Genomic DNA, 19746 nt, shown 5'->3' with positions numbered 1-19746 from the left:
TGAAAGCGCTGCATACTTCAGCTGGCACACACTAAAAACTATTGACGTGCATACGCAAAAAAAAGATCTTAGTGCTTCAGAACTAAGTCATGGAAATTTGGTAAAATGTTTTGAAAAATCATTGTGAAAAAAGTGTGGGAACCCTAACATTAATCTGAACCACTGGTTCATCCCAATTACAATAAAAAACATCCTTTACATAAAATGATGGAATCACTGTCTTTAAAACATCTGTCCTTATATAACCATTCACAAGATAACACGATCACTAGTCAAAATATAACACCAACTAGTGCAAGCTTAGTGCGATCAAAGTATAGTATTTTGCTGGAGCAGAAGAAAGGGAAGAGGAGACACATTTGAATTATTTGAAGGTCTGCTTTTATTGGTATCACGCCTCAAAGGTTTGATGAGAAACAGCTTCTGGACTGGGCCAGGCCTGGTATCAGAGCCCTGTGAGCTGGTTTAGCTTACTGGACTGACTCTCTTGGAGGTTCAGGATCATTTGAGTCCACAGCAGCTGAGGATGAACCTGAAGATCTGAACATACAAGATGCACTGTTACTGTTGTAGTTACACTGATCAGCCAAAGTATTATGACTGTTATGGTAGAATTTGGTGCAAGGAGACGAAGACAAGGATCAGGATTAGAGCGTGCACAGGAGGATTTGACACATAGTAAGGATAGCGTTGCTGCCTCTCAGTGCAAGAATCATGAGTTGAAGTCCTGCTGGTGACCCAGAACTTGTCATAGTCAAGTCCTGCGATAGACTGGTGCCCTAGCCAGTGAGATTTACATTATCTCATGCCCTTTATCAGCTGGGATAGGCTCCAGCATTCCCCAAGACCCTATACAGGATGAGCAGGTATAGTTGACGAGAGAAGGCACAGTAAGAATTACCAATTGGATGAGAAGCTAGCTTGGTTCAGATGAACCACTGCTTTTTTCTGCAGCAACCACTGTTGTTTTTGGTCTTATGGATTTGAATTCTTCATATTTTTAAAGATTTAATTAATTAATTGATCTAATGATAAACAGACAGCGCTCTTATCGGTTTCACTTATTACAGCACAAACATGTTTCTATTCAGGTAGTCCTCCTTAATTTATCACACACTGGGATGAGAGCGTTTTGGTTCATTGTAGTACGTTCCTGCTGATGCTGTCAGCTTCACTATAGCGTAAGTATGAATGAATGAATGAATGAATGAAATTCACAGGCTTCATCAGCTGACTGTAGATCAGTCCATCAGATGTAACTCTATACCTTTCCTGAAGAATTTCATCGGTACAAAAAGGATTGAATTTATTATCCATTAATATTCTTTCTTTCCTAGTTATCAAGTTACCACGGTGATTTAGCGTGGTAAGCCGTTAGCCAGCGTCATAGTACAGCACACACCGAATAAATCCAGGAAGTTAGCGCGATAAGAGGAAATCCAGCTTTATACTACAGTTGTTGTCATTGATGCTGTTTGTGACTAAGAATAGTTTGTTGCTGTTTGTGACTCACTCAGCCAACTGGGCTTGGCCCTCCTCTCCATCCAGGATGCAGTGGTAGGCTCCGATCTGCTCCTCCAACCGCTGCTTGTTGCCGAGCAGTGTGTTATAGTCGCGATGCTGTTGCTCGATCTCTGCGCGAACATCCAGAAGCTCCGCCTCCAGCTTGGTTACCAGGGAGCTCAGGTTCTGCAGCTCCACATGGTGCCAGTGACGGGCGTCACTTAGAGAGCTCTCCATCCCTCGCTTCTGCAGAGTATTAAAACGGATGGATGGATGAATGGAAAGATGGATGGATGATGGATGGATGGACAGACGGACGGTCAGTCGGTCTCACCAGTGCTCTGATGGACTCGGTCTCGGCCTGCAGGCTCTGGATCTTACAGCCAGTCTCACTGCACTGGTTCTTCAGAGAGTCCAGCTGCTCCTCTTCAGGACTCAGATGGCTGTTCACACACTGAGCCTCCTGCACACACACACACACACACACACACACACACACACACACACACACACACACACACACACTGTTTACATCATTGGTTTTCCACCATTACTCCTTAATACAAAGCTGTGACCCAAAGTTACTTATGTCATTATAATTCATTCTTGTCTCACGGCGGTTCGTCAACCTGTCACGTAAAGGAATTCATCTATTGGTTCCATGCATGCCAACATGATTTCCTCATCTTTTTAAATTTTTTGTGCTGTTGAATTTCAAACCAACGCTAAACCTTATCTATTTCCCCCTGCCATAATCCTGGCAGGGGGAAATAGCCCCCCTTCTTTATAGCTTTACCGCATCATTATCTATAACTCCATAAACTGCAGTGGTCTGGAAGACCTTTGTCTTTTGCAGTGGTTTTGATTGCCGTGGCTTGAGTTGCATCCATCTGAAGTATGTTTTTGTGACGTGACAGCTAAGTAGATGCTTTGGTTAGTTTAGCTCGTAGTAGCACTTGCTAAGCAGGGTCATAGGGGAAGGAAGGAGCATTGCTTTATTATCAAGTAAAATGAAATGTGTAGTTATTGGTGGATGAGCTATCGTAGCCCACCTTACACTCCAGAAAGCTGTCAGTCTCTGCTCGGTTCCTCTCCATCACCTTCTCCCAGTGGCCTCTGATGTAGCTTAAGATCTGGTCCAGACTGGTTTCGATGGGACAGTCGGGTTCATCTACCTCTCGTCCTGCCATCTGGTTGTAGAGGCTTCGCACGTCCTGCATGCAGACACAGAGAGAATGTTTGTCTTAAAGCAGAACTAAATAACTTGTGCTTAGCGCTCCCTCTAAAGCTCCTTTTAGTTATGTCACTGTCGTAAAAACTCTGCACCTCGCGCCGCCCGCCCCACCCCACAGCTACTCCCAAGACGGTAGCAACCTATCTCTGAAAAATCCTAATACAACAGTGACACTAAGGGTGCTTTCACACATATAGTCCCATGTGACCATGTGAACAGTATGAGGAAGAGAGACAAGTAAAATAAATGAATGATGTGGGAGTAATACGGAAGGAAGTGTGAAAATGTGTGATGTGTTTGTTTGTGCGCTGACAGAGCGATTCTGAAAATGGATGGATGGATGGATGGATATTTGTGTGTGTGCTGCCTGATGGAGCGCTGGGTTGCAAGTGTGTGCGCGCTCCTGTCGCCGCAACGACAGTGTGTTTGTATTGGGCTGGCCAGAGACAGCAGGGGGGATGAAAGACCCCCCAATCACCCCATAAATACTTGTATTACCCTCACACGGACTACGAGAAGGATTTATTAAGGTGAAAAAGTTACTTAGTTCTGCTTTAAGCTTTTTGGATGAGCGACAGGGGGATTGAGTGTTTGACCTGCTCGTGGTTCAGTTCCAGGCTGCGCAGCTCGGCCTTCATGCTCTCCATCTGCTCCTCCAGCTCCGCCCTGCTCAGGTTAGCCTCAGTGATGACTTTGTTCAGGGAGTCTATCTCCTCCTCTACCGCCTGCCGGAAGACCAGCTCGTTCTCATACCTGTACCAGAACATCATCATCATTATCATCATCACCTAGTTCTCTCTCTGAAGTGTCCTCCTACTTTTTCATTACTATTTATTTATGTCCAAGCTGTATCTTAAGGTGACTTGGCTGCAGAAATAAATTATCTCCACAACAAACAATGAATACTGTCACAGATACTGTATATAGGCCAAGTCAAAGCAATACAAATGGTTTTTTAACAAAAAAGCAGCAATTTGTAGGTTGATGCAAAAACATTTTTAATAGAATTTAAATATACAAATAATTTAGTTTCGACTGATTTTTGGGGATTCAAAAAAAAAAAGTTTCAGAGCTATGAAAAGATGTCTAAATCTAACCTAAAAAGTGATGCGTTTAATGTCTGTGAGAATGCCTGCTGGAAACACTTCTTCACTGCTAAATGTGTTTTCCACCAATTTCTTGACTTTGACAGACTATAAAGTGTGCTGTATCATTATTATACCTTATATCCTCATATTAAACTATAGTCCACAGCATTGTTTCTCAAATGGGGGTACGCAATGTCACTACAGGGGGTACTTGAGAAAGAGAGAGAGTGAAAAAATAACAAATAAAGTTAAAGTCTCTTTTGGTCCTACACCAGGCATGATTTAACCAGAAATGATCAAAACTACAGAAATAAATCTATTCAGGAGCCACTAAATCAGTGTTTTTCAACCTTGGGGTCGGGGCCTCGTGTGGGGTCACCTGGAGTTTAAATGGGCTAGCCGGAAATTTCTGAAAATTAAAAAAATAGATTTTTAAATTATTTTTTCCAAATTAAAACAGCACACAATCTTAAACAACTGTATTGCTATACTTTCACTTGGTGAAATATACATCTAGTTCATCTAAAATGCAGTAAATTATATATATATATCCATATATATATATATATATATTTGGATATTTGGATTCAGAATTAAGAGGAAAGTTGGTACTTGAACAATAAAAGTTTGAGAAGCAGTGGTCTATAGTTTGTGTTGGAGCTCTACCTCTCCTTGAAGTCCTCTGCATTGGCCTGAAGGTTCTCTGTCTGCAGCATCAGCCGAGCGTTGAGCAGGATGGCTTCACTGACCTGCACAGAGCACATTAATGACAGCCACCGACAGAGGGCGACACAGCGGTTACCATGGAGACGGTTTGGAGTTTTGACTGAAACTTTCTACTAATTGTCGTTTTTTTGTCTCCTAATTAAGCAATATCACGGCTGAACAGCGGAGTGATTATGTCTGTAAAAAGTCCCAGTGCTGTCTCTTTTCCAATCAAATTACTTGGTCGGAAATAAGTTGTTGTATAATGTCATTAGTTTAAAGTCAATTTAACAACACGGTTTAATTAATATTTTTTGTTTATCTAATTTTCAGTAGACTAATTGCATTTTGCTGCAATAGTTGTGATTTTTTTTTTGTTTCCTCCATCTTTACCACCTGATCTCCATCCGTCCCCTGCTCACCTGTCGGTACACCTCCTCCCACTGGGCCCGGATCGGTGCCCACGCTCCGGCGCTGCTGGCCTTTCGGTCGAGGCTCAGGCGGATCTGCTGCTCCAGTTGCAGGTTTAGCTGTTCCAGAGCTCTCACCTTGTCCCGATACTCCACCAAGGAGCTGTTCAGCCCCGCAGCTGCGGCTCCGGGAGCCCCTAGACCCCCAAGAGCACCGTCCCGGGGAAACACCGGGGCCACGCTGCTCCTCATACCCTGCAGGAACACACTGCTTATGCCCAGAGCCCTACGGGACACCCGGGCGGCACCTCCTGAGGACGGGCTGCACACAAACACCGCCCGGGCAGCGCCGGTTCTCCCGGCGGAGGAGGCCAGGGGAGGGCGCTCAGCGTGACCGAGGAAGGATGAGCGGCGGCGGGTCAAGGTCATGATGCTGAGCCGCTGGTTGAGAGTCAAACCGCTGCTGGAAGCCGCTCAGCGCGGATTTATTCAACCTCCATATTGTTCTGGAAACACCAGTGTCTTTGTTTAGTGATGGAAACATTCAGCTGCATCAGCACACACACACACACACACACACACACACACACACACACACACACACACACACACACACACACACACACACACACACACACACACACACACACACACACACACACACACACACTTCTTTATTTCATACATTTACCAAAGGTTTCCAAGTATAGCTTACAAATATTGATATGTGTGAATAGATAGATAGATAGATAGATAGATTCATGATTCATACAGATCTAGACTACATCTCATCTGCAGAGAAATTGAATCTTTTTTTTTTTTTTTTTTTAACAGTAAATCTCAGCAGGATGTTCTCACAGGAAGTGTTTTTTTTTTCCGTCTCCACAGTTGGTGTTTCAGAAGCCTCAGACTGCCACCAACGAAATTAACCAACAGTCTGAAGAAGATGTGTTTGGTTTGACATTCAAAGCACCTCAATCATTAACTGTTTCAGGCCAAAATATACTCTAAACATGTACAGGGACAAGGATAACTCTTAATCCCTAACTACTACAAACTGTGGATTCAAAAGATAAAAAAAGAATTGTGAAACAAGTGTGAACTATTCTTATATATGTTTTTATTTAGACAAATAAAAAATAACATACAGTATACATACACATACATGGTGTATACAGTATATACATACAAATATGTACATGTATACACATGGAGGACCCAGATACAGAAAGAGGAGGCAGCAGGTAGGTGGGACACTTTATATAAAACCATTCCATGTCTTCATTTGACCTGGAGTTGAAAAGACACCACAGCGCACTGGGAAACCAATGACAATGAACCAGCAGAACATTCCAAACACTCAGCTAAATAGACAACAGGAATCCATAGACAGACCGGGAAAATAGAACAAAACATTAGTTAAAAAAACCAACACATGCATAAACAGACTGATAAAGTGTACCCTGACCATCTAACTTAGACCATGACAAACATATATATGTACAGTTAATGTACAAACAGGTATTTACTGTATCTGTTTTGCACTGAAATCAGTCTTGCTTTAGACACTGGATAGAGTAGAGCAGAGTTGTAGCAAATATGGGGGGGGGGGTAAGCTATGAAAAGGTTTACACAAGACCAAATGGTTGATAAACTGCGAAAGAATCAAAGATGCCTTTATTGCTATGTCACATAGGTACAACACAATCTTAGGTGCTCCCTGTACATCGTCCCACTTGAAAGAAATACAAATGTTACATACATTAAAAAAAACCCACAGTCCTGGGAAATTGAAGTGAAACTGAATGTTATTCCTTGAATCCGTCCTGCTTTATTTCAGGAACACTGTTTCTAACAATGGTCTAATTAAATCCAAGCCAGAGCTTCTCAAATTCTGGGTCAGACCCAAAAGCGTGTCACAGACTTGTTCACACAATGCCGACTAGATAAGTAAGAATAGGTACCTAATATTTCACTATATACATAGTATTCAAAGTATACTTTCAATATTTTTTATTCTCTTCATTTTCCTTTTTATTTACATGCCTAATTTTACATTTGTACTTTTGAAATGTTTATTTTTTTTATATTTTCATTTTTTTTATTGTTCTTTCATTTTCTGTTGAGTCCTGGCTTCCTGGCAGTATTCATCTCATCTTCAACAATAGAAGCATTGACATCCATGTCATCCCTCAGTTAAACCTTTAAAAAAATGAAATGCATCCAAAGAGACCTGCTCCTTCAGGTTCAGCTTGGTTTTTCAATTATTTACTTTATGTCTGTCCAGTTTGAATTGTTCAGTATTTCTGATTTTTGAAATATTGGTAGATTATGGCGTGATGATGAGTTATTTTAAAGGAAAACGAATTCATTTAAACTGTTTTTCCATTGGCAGTCAGACAGGAAAGGTGCAGGTTAGAGCAGCCCAGCATGGGTGAGATCAACAAATTTTATCTACGTAACCAATCTTCAACTCATGGGTTGCGACTCGCAACCTAAGAAAGGCTCGCAGGAATTTGCATGACAAAAACAATGGATGTTATGGTGCTTTCATTCAGAATGTTGCAGAATGCCAACCTATAACACTTCTTAAAACTAGAGTGTTAAGTTTATTATGAAAGTGTTATTTTTTGCCTAAAAAAGTTCTCACACAATGAAAGCAACCCTTCAAAATAAAAGCTCTTATTTCACTTGCTTTTGTCAAGGTAATTGCCACATATTGTCGTACACGCACAGGAAGAGGGACCGGCTCGTGTTGTTACAGTGACAAACCCTGCGAGGTATCACTGTCCGACATCACCGACATTCGGGTGGAGGAGCTCCTCGTGCTCTTGCTGAACTTGTATACCGGACTCTTTTTCACCACTGGATGGCGGCAGCAGTAACAGTGCAGCAGGTGCTGAAGGTCGCGTCGAAATCTAACCCCAATGAATACATAGAGGAAAGGGTTGAGGCAGGCGTGCATGAAGGCCACACTCTTCAGCACCTGCCCCACCTTATCAAATGTCTTCAACTTCTCGCAGTCCTTTGTTGTCAAGTTGGTGGCCTGCATGGCCTCCATCACCAGCATGCTGTTGTACGGCAGCTGTGACACGGCGAATGCCACCACCACGGCCAGGATGACACGCATAGCCTTGTGCTTGCGAAAGTTGCGGGTCTTGAGAAGCTTTGCAATGATGACGCTATAGGAGAAGCTCATGATGATGAAGGGCAGGCAGAATCCCATGCTCACCTGCATGGATAGCACCAGGATTTTGGTGCGGTTCCCAACTTGAGACGGAAACACCATCCTGCAGTAGCTCTGTGAGTCCACCACAATGGGACGTGCAAACACAAGCTCGGGAACAGTGAGCACAAGCGCCAGGAGCCACACCACCACACACGTCAACCACCCACAGCGAAGACGCTCTGCCTGCGCATTGTGAGCCTTGGCAGTCTGTACGATTACGACGTAGCGGTCGACACTAATGCAGGTGAGGAGCAGCATGCTGCTGAAGAGGTTCACCTTGTAGAGGGCGGAGTTTATCTTGCAGAGGGCGGGGCCATAGGTCCAGCCGTCCGTGGCCTCAGCTGCCCATAGTGGCAACGTGACCAGGAACAGCAGGTCGGCCACCGCCAGGTTCAGGAGGTACACGTCGGTCATGGTTTTCAGACGCTGACGGAAGTTCAGGTAGATCCAAACAACCACCAGGTTCCCGGCTCCGCCTACCAGAGCAATGATCCAGTAGAGCGGCGGTTCATAGACACGCCTAAACTCTCGGACCTCTAAGCGATTGCACATCAGGTCGGGGATGGCGCTGTAGTCGTAGTCATCTTCAGTGGTGTTAAGGCTGAAGTAGTTCGGATCCTGATGAGAGAGACAAGACCACTTTCAACCCTGGGACATGTACATTTCTCTTTAACAAGTCCGAATCATTGGTTAAAAAGTCACATCTATGAGATAAAGTCTTATTTATGAGATAAAAAGTTATAATTAAAAAACCCAAAAAGATGACTTAAGAAGTCCTTTTTATGATAACCTAAGAAGTGTCTGTGAACTCACCTCTGTTGTCATATCTGTCATGAGTTCATCTACGGTGGTGAAATTCATGTTGATGTCATTCAGGGACCTAAAAAACACAAACATTTGAGCAAACCTTTATACTTTATACTTTATACTGAAGGCTAATTACAGTATGTCCCTATATGTTTTTGTTTGGATGAAAACCAATAAAAAAAACAGTATGTTCCCCCCTAATTTTCACTTTTTAAATAAATCCAATCAAGTCTACAGAGTTGATGTGGATGTTCCTTTTGTCTTCACTCAGGTGTTTCTCACCCCATGATGATCTTTTCTGCACTATTTAAAGAGTGCTTGTTCACAGTGTGTTTGCTGGTGGGTTGTTCCAGTGTTCCCAGTGCCTAATGGTTTGTTCCTTTGTGTTTTTACCATTGAGTGTTTTGTTTATGTAATGTAAACTTGAACCTCCTTTTAAACACCCTTTCAAATATGCACACACACAAAAATAAATAAATAAATGAATGATAATAAAGAACATGTAAACATGTATTAAAGAATAAGGATAAAAAAAAATAAAAACAAACAAATACATGAAATAAATGGAAAAAAATATATATGTAAAAAGCAAATTCAAAAACATATTTTAAACATGAACATAAACCTAAACCAAAATAAATCTATGAAAATAAACCACTGTTATATTATTAAACATTAGCAACAATTTCACAAAGCTTTAGATAACCTTTTCCCTATGTAAATGTAACTATAAACATAGAATATTTACAAACTGACATCAATATGAACACAGACCATAAGTAACCATAAAGGTGAATTGTACATACAGTTAAACACACATGTAAACATAAACAGGATCAGCCGCTGTATAAAGATCACCCTGTCCTTCCTCATGTGTCATGCAGCGTGTCACTCTGACTTTGTGTCTGATGTTGTGGAAACCTTCCCGCTTTTTTGTTGTTACTGCATTAAAAAATGGCATCAAATGACGATTTTGTTACTAGACAATAATTGTTTTGTTTCCTTATTTGAAATTCAATGACTTAAACCAACAAAAGGGTTTCCTCTTTTGGGATGAATAAAGATTTGCGAGTTTGAACTTGTTCAGATTTTTGTCTATTTGTCAGCTTTTCTGAAGATGCTGAAAATGATGAAATCATCAGATATTAGAACAAACTCTTGTGTTCAGCGGCTTTTCTCTGTTAACTCAGGACTCTTCTCCGACTCATGCTATAAGGCATTAGACGATGCGTATTCCGTTGGAATAAAAGGGAACTGTGTGTAAACTCACCGTCAGATGTCTTTTCTTCTTCACCGTCAGATGTCTGTTCTTCTTCTCCTTCTCCTCTGGAGTGTCACCGCGCCTGATGATTTTTTTTTTGTGGCCTGGTGTCAGTTAAAGTTAAACCACAGACCGAGAGTCAAAGCAGAAGTTAAACTGTGAAAGACGTCAGTAGGAGAGAGAGAGAGTCGAGAAACACACTCAGACTGAGGGTTCAACAACTAACTGCACAACTAACACACGATGAACCTGAAAAAGTCCAAAGAAATGAAATCAGTCAGATAAGGTTCACTTTGAATTCTGAGAAATTCAAGTGGTTTGGCTGAGTTTAGAGAAACACACATCCTGGACGTTTACAGCAGAATGATACATTTGAATCATAGCTCTGTGGGACAGATAAACATACATAAACATTAAGAAAACATAAGGAATTCAACCCATATTCTATGTTGTACTATACATTTAAAAATGAACATTAAACATTAAAATACATACACTCAGTATACACATACTGTATATGCAAACATATACAGTATAGGCTCTGTGAATATTATTGTGTTCACTTGATTGCATTATTTTTCCTGCGTTCATTTGTTTAATACCCTATAACGCCAAACGTATCATATTTGATATATTAGTTGTGGAACTCTCGACATGATCAGTGTGATGTTTTTTTTTTTCTTGAAAAATCCAATGTATACGATTATACACATGCAAATATTAATCCACCATGGGGCTGTAAGTAATTCAGCAGAAGCCTTTCCAGCAACTCTACAATATTGAACATATGAACTTTTCCAATTTTGAAAAGATTAAGGGAAGAAAAATATTGAATTTTTTACTGAAACATCAAGAGGTACTGTGTTGATTAGTTTATATTTCATAATCTCTGTTTTAGTAAAACCGTGTTTAAAATGGTGCATCAGATTTGATACAGCAGATATATGAGGTCATGTAACTCTAAAACAGTCAATTAATGCACTTTACATATCATCAAGCAACAAAAGTATTTATTAGTTTTTAAGTAAACTAAATAAATGTTTAAACTGCATTATTTGGTAACCAACATGGAAAACAAACAGAGAATTACCAATTTTTTCACATGTTGGCATTTGAAAATGGAAAATACATTGTCATAGGAGTTTTTTTTTCTTACTCAACTCCATCCATCCATCCATCCATTTTCTTCCGCTTTCGCGGAGGCAGCAGTCTCAGCAGAGATGCCCAGACCTCCCGATCCACACACACCTCCTCCAGCTGTTCTGGGGAGACCCTGAGGCGACACCAGGCCAGCTCAGAGACATAGTCCCTCCAGCGTGTCCTAGGCCTACCACGAGGCCTCTTCCCAATAGGACATGCCTGAAACACCTGAAACACACCAGCGACCAGGAGGCATCCGAAACAAATGCCCGAGTCACCTCAGCTGGCTCCTTTCAACGTGAAGGAGCAGCGGCTCTACTCCGAGCTCCTCCCGAGTGACTGAGCTTCTCACCCTATCCCGAAGGGTGCGCCCAGCCACTCTGCGAAGGAAACTCATTTCGGCCGCCTGTGTCCGCGATCTTGTCCTTTCGGTCATTACCCAAATCTCATGACCATAGGTGAGGATAGGAACGTAGATCGATCGGTAAATTGAGAGCTTTGTCCCCCGACTCAGCTCCCTCTTCACCACAACAGTCCAATACAGCGACCGCATCACTGCTGACGCCGCACCGATCCGTCTATAGTCATACTCTCCATCCTACCCTCACTCGTGAACAAGACCCCGAGATACTTGAACTCCTCCACTTGAGGCAAGGACTCTTCACCGACCCAGAGAGGGGAAGCCACCTTTTTCCGGTGAAGAACCATGGCCTCAGATTTGGAGGTGCTGATCCTCATCCCGGCCGCTTCACACTCGGCTGCAAACCGCCCCAGTGCACCCTGAAGGTCCTGATTTGATGAAGCCAACAGAACATCATCATCTGCAAATAGCAGAGATGCATGTTGGTCTCTTCCTCAACTCATTTGTCCTAAAACTGATCCTTGGCTATTAATGCAGCACCAATGACACGTATGTCATCTCATTGGTGCAATGTCGACCTTTATTGGAGCCAAAATGTCAAGGTCAAGTGTCAAACAGCAAAATTTTCCATATCTCTACAAATAATTATTACAATTTTGATCCTTACATTTATGAAAAGCTCATCTCAAGTGGAGTATTTTGTTTAATATGACTGAAGCTGTTCAACCTACCAGTAAAAAGATCGGTAGGGGTCAAAGTTCATGACTTCACAAAAAAATAAAATAAAAGAAATCCTTTTTTTCTTTTAACTTGGCCACAAATTGAGATACAGTGCCAGAGTCGGCGCCAGGCGGTATTAAATGGGGCGGTATTTTTTTGTTCATCGAGACCAATAAAGGCTCCAGTTTAAAAATATTTCTATTTCATCATTCAGGCTTTACAGGGTTAAAAAAATATAGTTTTTATTATCGTTATTATCGCATATTTACACGTACACACATATATAAAATACATCTTGTATATATTATATGTATGTATACATTTGAAGGCTCTAATATGCATTAAACCGTGTGTTTACTGAACGATCATTATCTCCACTACTTGCTGTTTGTGGGTTCAGATTCAGAACAGCCTCCAAGCTGATACAAAGCTGTGTGTGGTTAGATTCAGAGAATTTAACGTTCATATTCTATGTGTGCTTCCTGTAGTACACACCACACACATGTGCACACACACGTACACACACTTGTAATTTGATGTTTAACTCTTATTTTTTACTGTTAGAGACCATTATTCTATATATCTATATATATATATATATATATATATATATATATATACATATATATATACACATGTGTGTGTGTGTGTGTGTGTTGTTCCTCAACAGAATAAGTAAAATTCAGAGACAAATTCCGCTGTAGGGACATTACATCAGTGGCTCCCTAACATTTTTGAGTCTCCAGAGACTTTTCACCTTGCATTTTATTTGAACTGGATTTATATTTCAGAAAATAAAAATATAAAATACAGTTGTTTAAGATTGTTTTGTGTGTGGCATTGTAATTTGAAAAACAATAATAATGAAACATTTTAAAAAGTAATTTTTAATCAGTATTTTTATTTATTTTTTATCAAAAATGAAGCAGTGGCTATGCGTACGGTTGCCGTATCAATATATTGACAGGGTTAGGTAAAGGAATGTGTTTTCTCGATGAGACCCCCCGGGGGGATTCGAGGACCCCCCAGTTGAACAGGGAATCAAAGGCAGGCACGGGCCGATGCTTGTTATTCGTGTTCCTCTCTTCCTTGTGCCACTCATCCAAAAGGGTTTTGTGAGTTTGTATCAGTATAGGTTAGGGTTAGGGTTAGGTAATAAATCAGTCATTGGTCAGTTTAGGTCGCGTGACTAAGACTAAACCTAACCTAACCGTAAAAATTGTTGCGATATTGGGTTATAATCTAACCCTAAACCTAACCGTAACCCTAAGACGCTACGTACGTGTACTTCGGTAACCGTACCAATAGACACTTTCTATAAATTATTAGACATTTCAAGGGACCCCATTTGAATTCCAGACGACCGCACATGGGGTCACAACCCCACGGTTGAAAAAAACTGCATTATATTATTATGTTAAATGTCTGAAGGGATACGGGACTGTCAAAGATTTGGGAACCACTGCTTTAGCTTATCTAATATGTTTAGAAATACAGATTTAAGGGCAAATGAACTTAATTCCTCGAGGGCTGTAGTTCATGCATGTTGAGAAGTGTATCCCCAGCCTATTGCCCCCTAAGAAGCTTCTCCATCTATCAGAGACAGTTTGAAGATAAATCATTTAGGACTGCAGCCCTCAAGAACTGTCTGGCTTCTGGATCATCACAAACAGCACCGTGACACTGTTGTTCTATAGGCAATCACATGTTCACCATCTGATCCCCATGTATTCACATGACCAGGCTGTTTACAGCTTTGAACAGGAAGTGTCACAGTCGTTTTTTTATGGACGTCATCAAAAACAGGAATCAACCGCATCGCGTGACATGGTTTGCACACAGCACAGCATTGCACGACAACCTGGGACAAAACAAACACACAAACGCACACAAACACACACACACACACACACGCGGTTTCTCTTTTTCAGACACATAGGAGTGAAACTTGAACTCAGAGCCAGGTCACATCACTAGAAAGTTTGATTGCTTACTACAGGTTAACCAATGTAAACAGTATATCTACAAAGGTGTAAAGAGTACTGATATATCATACTCAAGTAGAAGTACTGTTACTTGATTGAAATTTTACACAAGTACAGTTTTTACCCATTGCTTGAGCACTATATACACACATGCTTCAACCAAAGTAACATAACTTGAAGTTGTTGTTACTATACCTTTAACAAAATGTAACCATACCTTAAACAAAATGCGCTGCTTTGCACTTCAGTTGCAATTCTCTAACACACTTGCTCCTTTCTGCCACACACTTGCTCTTGCACACTACACACTATTTCATACATAAGACACTGAGCTCAAAAAGGAAATCTCATGGTACCATTGGGAAAACACATCTATTCAAACACAACACACATTGGGTAATTGAAAATACTTAGACACACCTAAAAATACTTACTGAAAAAATTGAACACCAATCACCCAGCTACAAAAAGGCCTCAGTTACAGTTTTTCTCAATTGCTAAGACACATTTCTTGAAACCTGCTCTCCTTTTCTCTAAACTGTGACCACAAAACACAATTTCCAAGCTACATTCACAAAACGTCAGACTCTTCTTGCAAAACCAAACTTTCACCTCAAAACAGTTCAATCTGTGCTCAAAACTGAACTGTGTTGTCAAATCATGCCCCAAGTCAATCAGAATTAAAAACACTACTGAACAGTCACTAAACACTACGTAGAAAAATAGAAAACACAATGCTCAGGACATGAAACTGGAGAAATAAATGTTTATTCACTGTAGGCTAAATGCATGTTGCAAAACAAAGAACCTGTGCATAGCACTTGTACAAAAAGAGAAAACAGAAATCTTATGCATTTACACGTATCTTATGCGTTTGCCACTTGTGTACAGTAAGCCCATGTAAAAAAGTACAAAAATATACAAATAAGTGCATTACTCAGCCACAGCATCATGTCTCCGTACTGGGTCAGGCCACATGACTTCATCCACATCACAGGCCACATTTTGTCTGGCCAGGCAACGGGGGAAAAAACCCCTGTCATGCCGTATCCAGGCTTGCCAGATTGACGTTTTTCAATCTAGAGGTCCAGTGGGGTTTTACGGATGGGCGGGACTTACCAGCTCTATAGTATGTCATACAGTAATTGCTGTCAACATTTACATACTGTACTATAATGTCAAAAAAAAGGTATTTACCTGTTCTCGTCTCTAAATCTTTGGATTATGGTGGACACAGTGAATCTACTGATGTTTGGTTGTACCCTTTGTCCAGCCTCCCTCATGCTCATACCATGGACAAGAACATGGTCAATCACAGTAGCTCTGATTTCATCAGATATTACTGTTCTTTGTCTTCGCCGACCACCTCGCCCTCCTCTCACACGAACTCTTCCTCTCAGATTTCTCACAAACCAGTGCTCTTCCCTTACATCATTAGCCACAAGTGTGATCAGTTTTGAGTTGTTGTGTTCAAGTGGTGACACCTGTGCTTTAATTGTGTTTGACTTTTGTCACCTGTGCTCACCATTATGCAGCACGGGTGCATCACAATGAAAATGTGTTGGAAAGTTGTGTCTAAACAGGTGAAAAGTATTTATGGTTTTGCCAAAAGAGTGATTGTTTCAATCAGTGGGTTCAGGCAACTGAGCATTTGGTTCAGACAATAGGGTTTAGTGTTTTAGCAATTGAGAAAAACTGTAAGCCATTTTGAGAACTTTGCAAGCATGGAGGCAGGGAGAGGTAGAGGTAGAGGGAGAGAGGAAGAGGAAGATACAGAGACAGAGAGGAGGACGTGGTTGACTAATATTTCAGATGACATAAGAGCAACCATGTCATAAACCATTGTCTAAGCTGGGCAGTGAGTCAATCCAAATCTAAACCAGTTCATAGTTTCATCCATAATGACATTCCCGCTGGAAAACAGGTAGGTCTTCAACGCTCTACTCAGACTGTATCTATCTAGAGTACTTACAGTACTGTACCATATCACGTTACCACACTTTACGATGCAGTGGTACAGGATAGGCCAGAGCAGCCCAGGTTTGTTGTTGTCTGGGATAATGTTGGTTTCCATCGGGCTGCTCTGGTCTAGAACGTGCTTCACGAACAATGACCCATTTGAAGTTGTGTAGTTGCCCCCGTTACTCGCCATTTTTGAATTCTCTATTGGACTTTGCCTGCCTTTGCTTGTATATGCCTCTTCTGCAGGCAGTGAATATTTTACCAATGCTTATTGTGAGAAGATATTTCTTGGGATGTTGATGAGACGACAGGATCCATAATCCCACTTGTGCACAATTGTGTTTGTCTGTGTTTGCAGTAGTGTATTGTTTTTTTTTTAAAATGTTTGCTTTATTTCTGCTTTAAATGAATTTACTGTACTGTAAAATACATTACTCTAATGATTTTGAATTGAGTATTTCTTTTTTTGGTTAATGTGAAAACATCCCTTCTGTGGAACTGAATAAATACAGTGAAAATGAAAGACTTCAGTGTTTTATATAAAGTAGAGTAGTGTGTTGCTGCTCATTTGAAAGTGTATTTATAGGATAGAAGTGGGTATCATTCCGTCATCACAGTGACATTTTGACAAATGATTGTTACGTTTTGATAGCAGAGTTTCAATTTTACATAAGTGTGAACAGTTTATTTCCCAGTGTTGTGTCTTATTTGATTGTGTCTAGTGTTTTGACACAATGAGTCAAGTTTTTCAGAACATGTTCAAACAATGGGCAAAAACTGTAACAAGTAGCTCAATTCAATAGTACTCAAAGTAAAAGTTAGTTACTTTCACCCCCTACATTTATTTTTGGTAATACATCTGGCATACTGTAAACATCTCATGTATAAACAAATTAGACAAAATCTTGTACAATAGATATATGATCATATATAATCATTCTCCTTCAGGAAAACTGTACATGGATGTTACCATAAATGGTTGAACACACAGTTGTTCTCCCAACATGTTGCTGCACCCTTCGACCAGCCTCGGCCAATGTAAGCCCAGCATTGAAAACGTAGTCTACCTGTGTGACTCTTATCTGATCACGAACATCTATATGTCTTTGGTTTCTTCTGTTTAGTCCCTAGGTTAAAAATAAAATAAAATAAACATTTTAAATTGGAAGCTAGAATATATAAAGTCCAGCAGTCAGGAGCCTCCATGTTTATTTGTTTATTTGTTCATTGGATCTCCATTAACTTCCACTGTGGTGGTTGCTAATCTTCCTGGGGTCCATAAAAAAAAAGATTCTAGTACATGTAAAAACAGAAAAATAAAACACAGTTAAAAATATACAGAAATATTACACAAGGTACATCAAGACACATTTTCATTACAGCAACAAATACATTAAAAAATACATGATATATACATTAAGATTGGTAAAAATATGCTTTTCAAGATTTTTTAAATATGCATAAAGTTGACATGGCTTTCAGGTCCCTAGGAAATTTGTTCCATACGTTAAAAGCTCTAAAAAATGACAGACATTTGTAAATAGTTGGTATTAGGATGATTTGTGACTAGGCAAGGCAAGGCACGGCAAATTTATTTGTATAGTGCATTTCATACACAAGGCAACTTAATGTGCTTTACATGATCAAAAAGTGCAACAGAAAACATTCAACAGCTAAAAATCAATAAGAACATTAAAGTTGGCAACAAAAAAAATTAAATCAACTTATTACATCAACAACAACAAGACCAAAAATCTCCCTCTCATTCAAATGTTCACATGTGATGCTGACTTCAGCTCTGCTGGCAGTTTGTTCATCTTCTTTGCAGCATAGCAACTAAACGCAGCATCAGCATGTTTACTGTGAGCTCTGGGCTCCACTATCTGACCTGTGTCCATAGATCTGAGAGACCTGCTGGATTCATACCGGACTAACATATCACTGATGTATTCTGGAACAAACCCATTCACACATTTATACACCAGCAGTAGAATTTTAAAGTCTTTTCTATTCCATTTCTGAGTCATTAAACCTTTCACTCTGAAGATGTTCTTTTGGTGGTAGAAGGCTGTTTTTGTAATAGATTTAATCTGACTGCTGAATGTCAGATCTGAATCATTCAGAACACCAAGGTTTTTGACTTGGTTTTTAGCTTTTAAAGTTCGAGACTCAAGATACTTGCTGATAGCAGTCCTCTTTTTCTTGTTACCAAAGACAATCACCTCCATCTTGTCATGATTTTAGTTGAAGGAAGTTTTCACTCATCCAGTACTTTTTCTAAGCAATCACACAACACCTCAATGGGACCATAGTCATCTGGGTTCAGTGATAGATATACTGTAGTTGTGTCTCATCTGTGTAGCTCTGATAATAAACCTTATGCTGCGTTCACACCGAATGCGTCTTCTGCGGCACCAGACGCATCTGCCATATGCAACGTACCGCAGGGTCCGCAGGATAAAAAAATGTCCCCAATTCGCTTCATACGCACATCTGAAGCAAAGCCCCGCCCACCAGCGACACATCCAACTCGGTGAGTTTCACTGCCTGCTGAAGCGAGGAGCTGCGCTCCTCTTTCTCCTCTCAAAAACATAAACCACCAGTGAAAAAAGCCGGTGTGATTAGCGGCTAATGCTATCCTAGCTCAGTGCCGACTTTCAAAGATGAAAACTACAGAGAGAACTTTTACCTGCTACTACCACCTCCTCGCTGATTCTCCTCCACGCCAAATCCTTCCTAGTCTGTTCCCGGTTATAAAGGCCATGTCATACAGCTCCAGGTGGTCACACAGCTTCTACTCCATAGTTGAATGGGTGAACAGATCGATGTCCGTGTTGACGGCCTAACATCATCGTCAAAAAAGATTCTGATTAGCTTTCTTCATGCGAAACAGCCGCAGGAGTTCAATAATTTCAACTCTTGCAGATGTGCAGGTATGCGTAAAACCAGGAGCGCACTTGCACGGCCAACGCACTTGACATGCAGATCGGACCGCACCGCCGCAGTGGAAAGATTTCGCATCAGGGACGCATCTGTCCATTGACTTTGTATGTAATCTGGACATACTGACATTTCGTGACGCATCCGGTGTGAACGCAGCATTACAGTTCTATAAGATTTGTTCTAAAGAAAGCATATGAAGGTTAAACAGAAGGATTCCAAGAACAGAGCCCTGAGGAACCCCACAAGACATTGGTAATCTGTCAGATTCAAAGTTTCCAATGCTTACAAAATGACTTCGCTTCTCCAAGTAGGACTTAAACCATTGCATTACTTTTCCATTTAGTCCAACCCATGTTTGCAATCTGTGCAACAAAGTTGTATGGTCTACAGTGTCAAAT

General features: G+C 40.7%; 2 protein-coding genes across 2 annotated transcripts; both read right to left on the bottom strand.

The window, feature by feature from the left end:
- Window positions 1-382: 382 nt before the first annotated feature.
- bfsp2 (beaded filament structural protein 2, phakinin) lies at window positions 383-5727 on the bottom strand. Its single transcript, XM_028473181.1, has 8 exons — window positions 5632-5727; window positions 4953-5446; window positions 4492-4574; window positions 3334-3490; window positions 2556-2717; window positions 1838-1966; window positions 1514-1749; window positions 383-540 (listed from the first exon to the last, which is right to left on the bottom strand). Exons 2-8 carry the CDS (start codon window positions 5367-5369, stop codon window positions 471-473), a joined length of 1254 nt encoding a protein of 417 aa, XP_028328982.1. The 5' UTR covers window positions 5370-5446; window positions 5632-5727; the 3' UTR covers window positions 383-470.
- Window positions 5728-6040: 313 nt separating this feature from the next.
- On the bottom strand, window positions 6041-10438 carry ccr9a (chemokine (C-C motif) receptor 9a). The gene is made up of 3 exons (XM_028472715.1): window positions 10247-10438; window positions 8983-9049; window positions 6041-8787 (listed from the first exon to the last, which is right to left on the bottom strand). Exons 2-3 carry the CDS (start codon window positions 9028-9030, stop codon window positions 7699-7701), a joined length of 1137 nt encoding a protein of 378 aa, XP_028328516.1. The 5' UTR covers window positions 9031-9049; window positions 10247-10438; the 3' UTR covers window positions 6041-7698.
- Between the last annotated feature and the right edge of the window lie 9308 nt (window positions 10439-19746).

Source organism: Gouania willdenowi, chromosome 17 (genome assembly GCF_900634775.1).
Source record: "Gouania willdenowi chromosome 17, fGouWil2.1, whole genome shotgun sequence".
Classification (NCBI taxonomy): domain Eukaryota; kingdom Metazoa; phylum Chordata; class Actinopteri; order Blenniiformes; family Gobiesocidae; genus Gouania; species Gouania willdenowi.
Note: the sequence above shows the minus strand (reverse complement) of the source record. Positions and strands in the feature narration are given on the sequence as shown.

Bases quoted from the DNA above. Each gene is read 5' to 3' on its own strand.
- bfsp2 (XM_028473181.1), bottom strand. From the start codon at position 5,369: ATGACCTTGACCCGCCGCCGCTCATCCTTCCTCGGTCACGCTGAGCGC. The intron at 2,718-3,333 runs GTCAAACACTCA...GTCTGCATGCAG, and splicing joins TGGAACTGAACCACGAGCAG to GACGTGCGAAGCCTCTACAA. The intron at 1,967-2,555 runs GTGGGCTACGAT...GTGTGTGTGCAG, and splicing joins ACAGCTTTCTGGAGTGTAAG to GAGGCTCAGTGTGTGAACAG.
- ccr9a (XM_028472715.1), bottom strand. From the start codon at position 9,030: ATGAATTTCACCACCGTAGATGAACTCATGACAGATATGACAACAGAG. The intron at 8,788-8,982 runs GTGAGTTCACAG...CTCTCTCATCAG, and splicing joins TGACAGATATGACAACAGAG to GATCCGAACTACTTCAGCCT.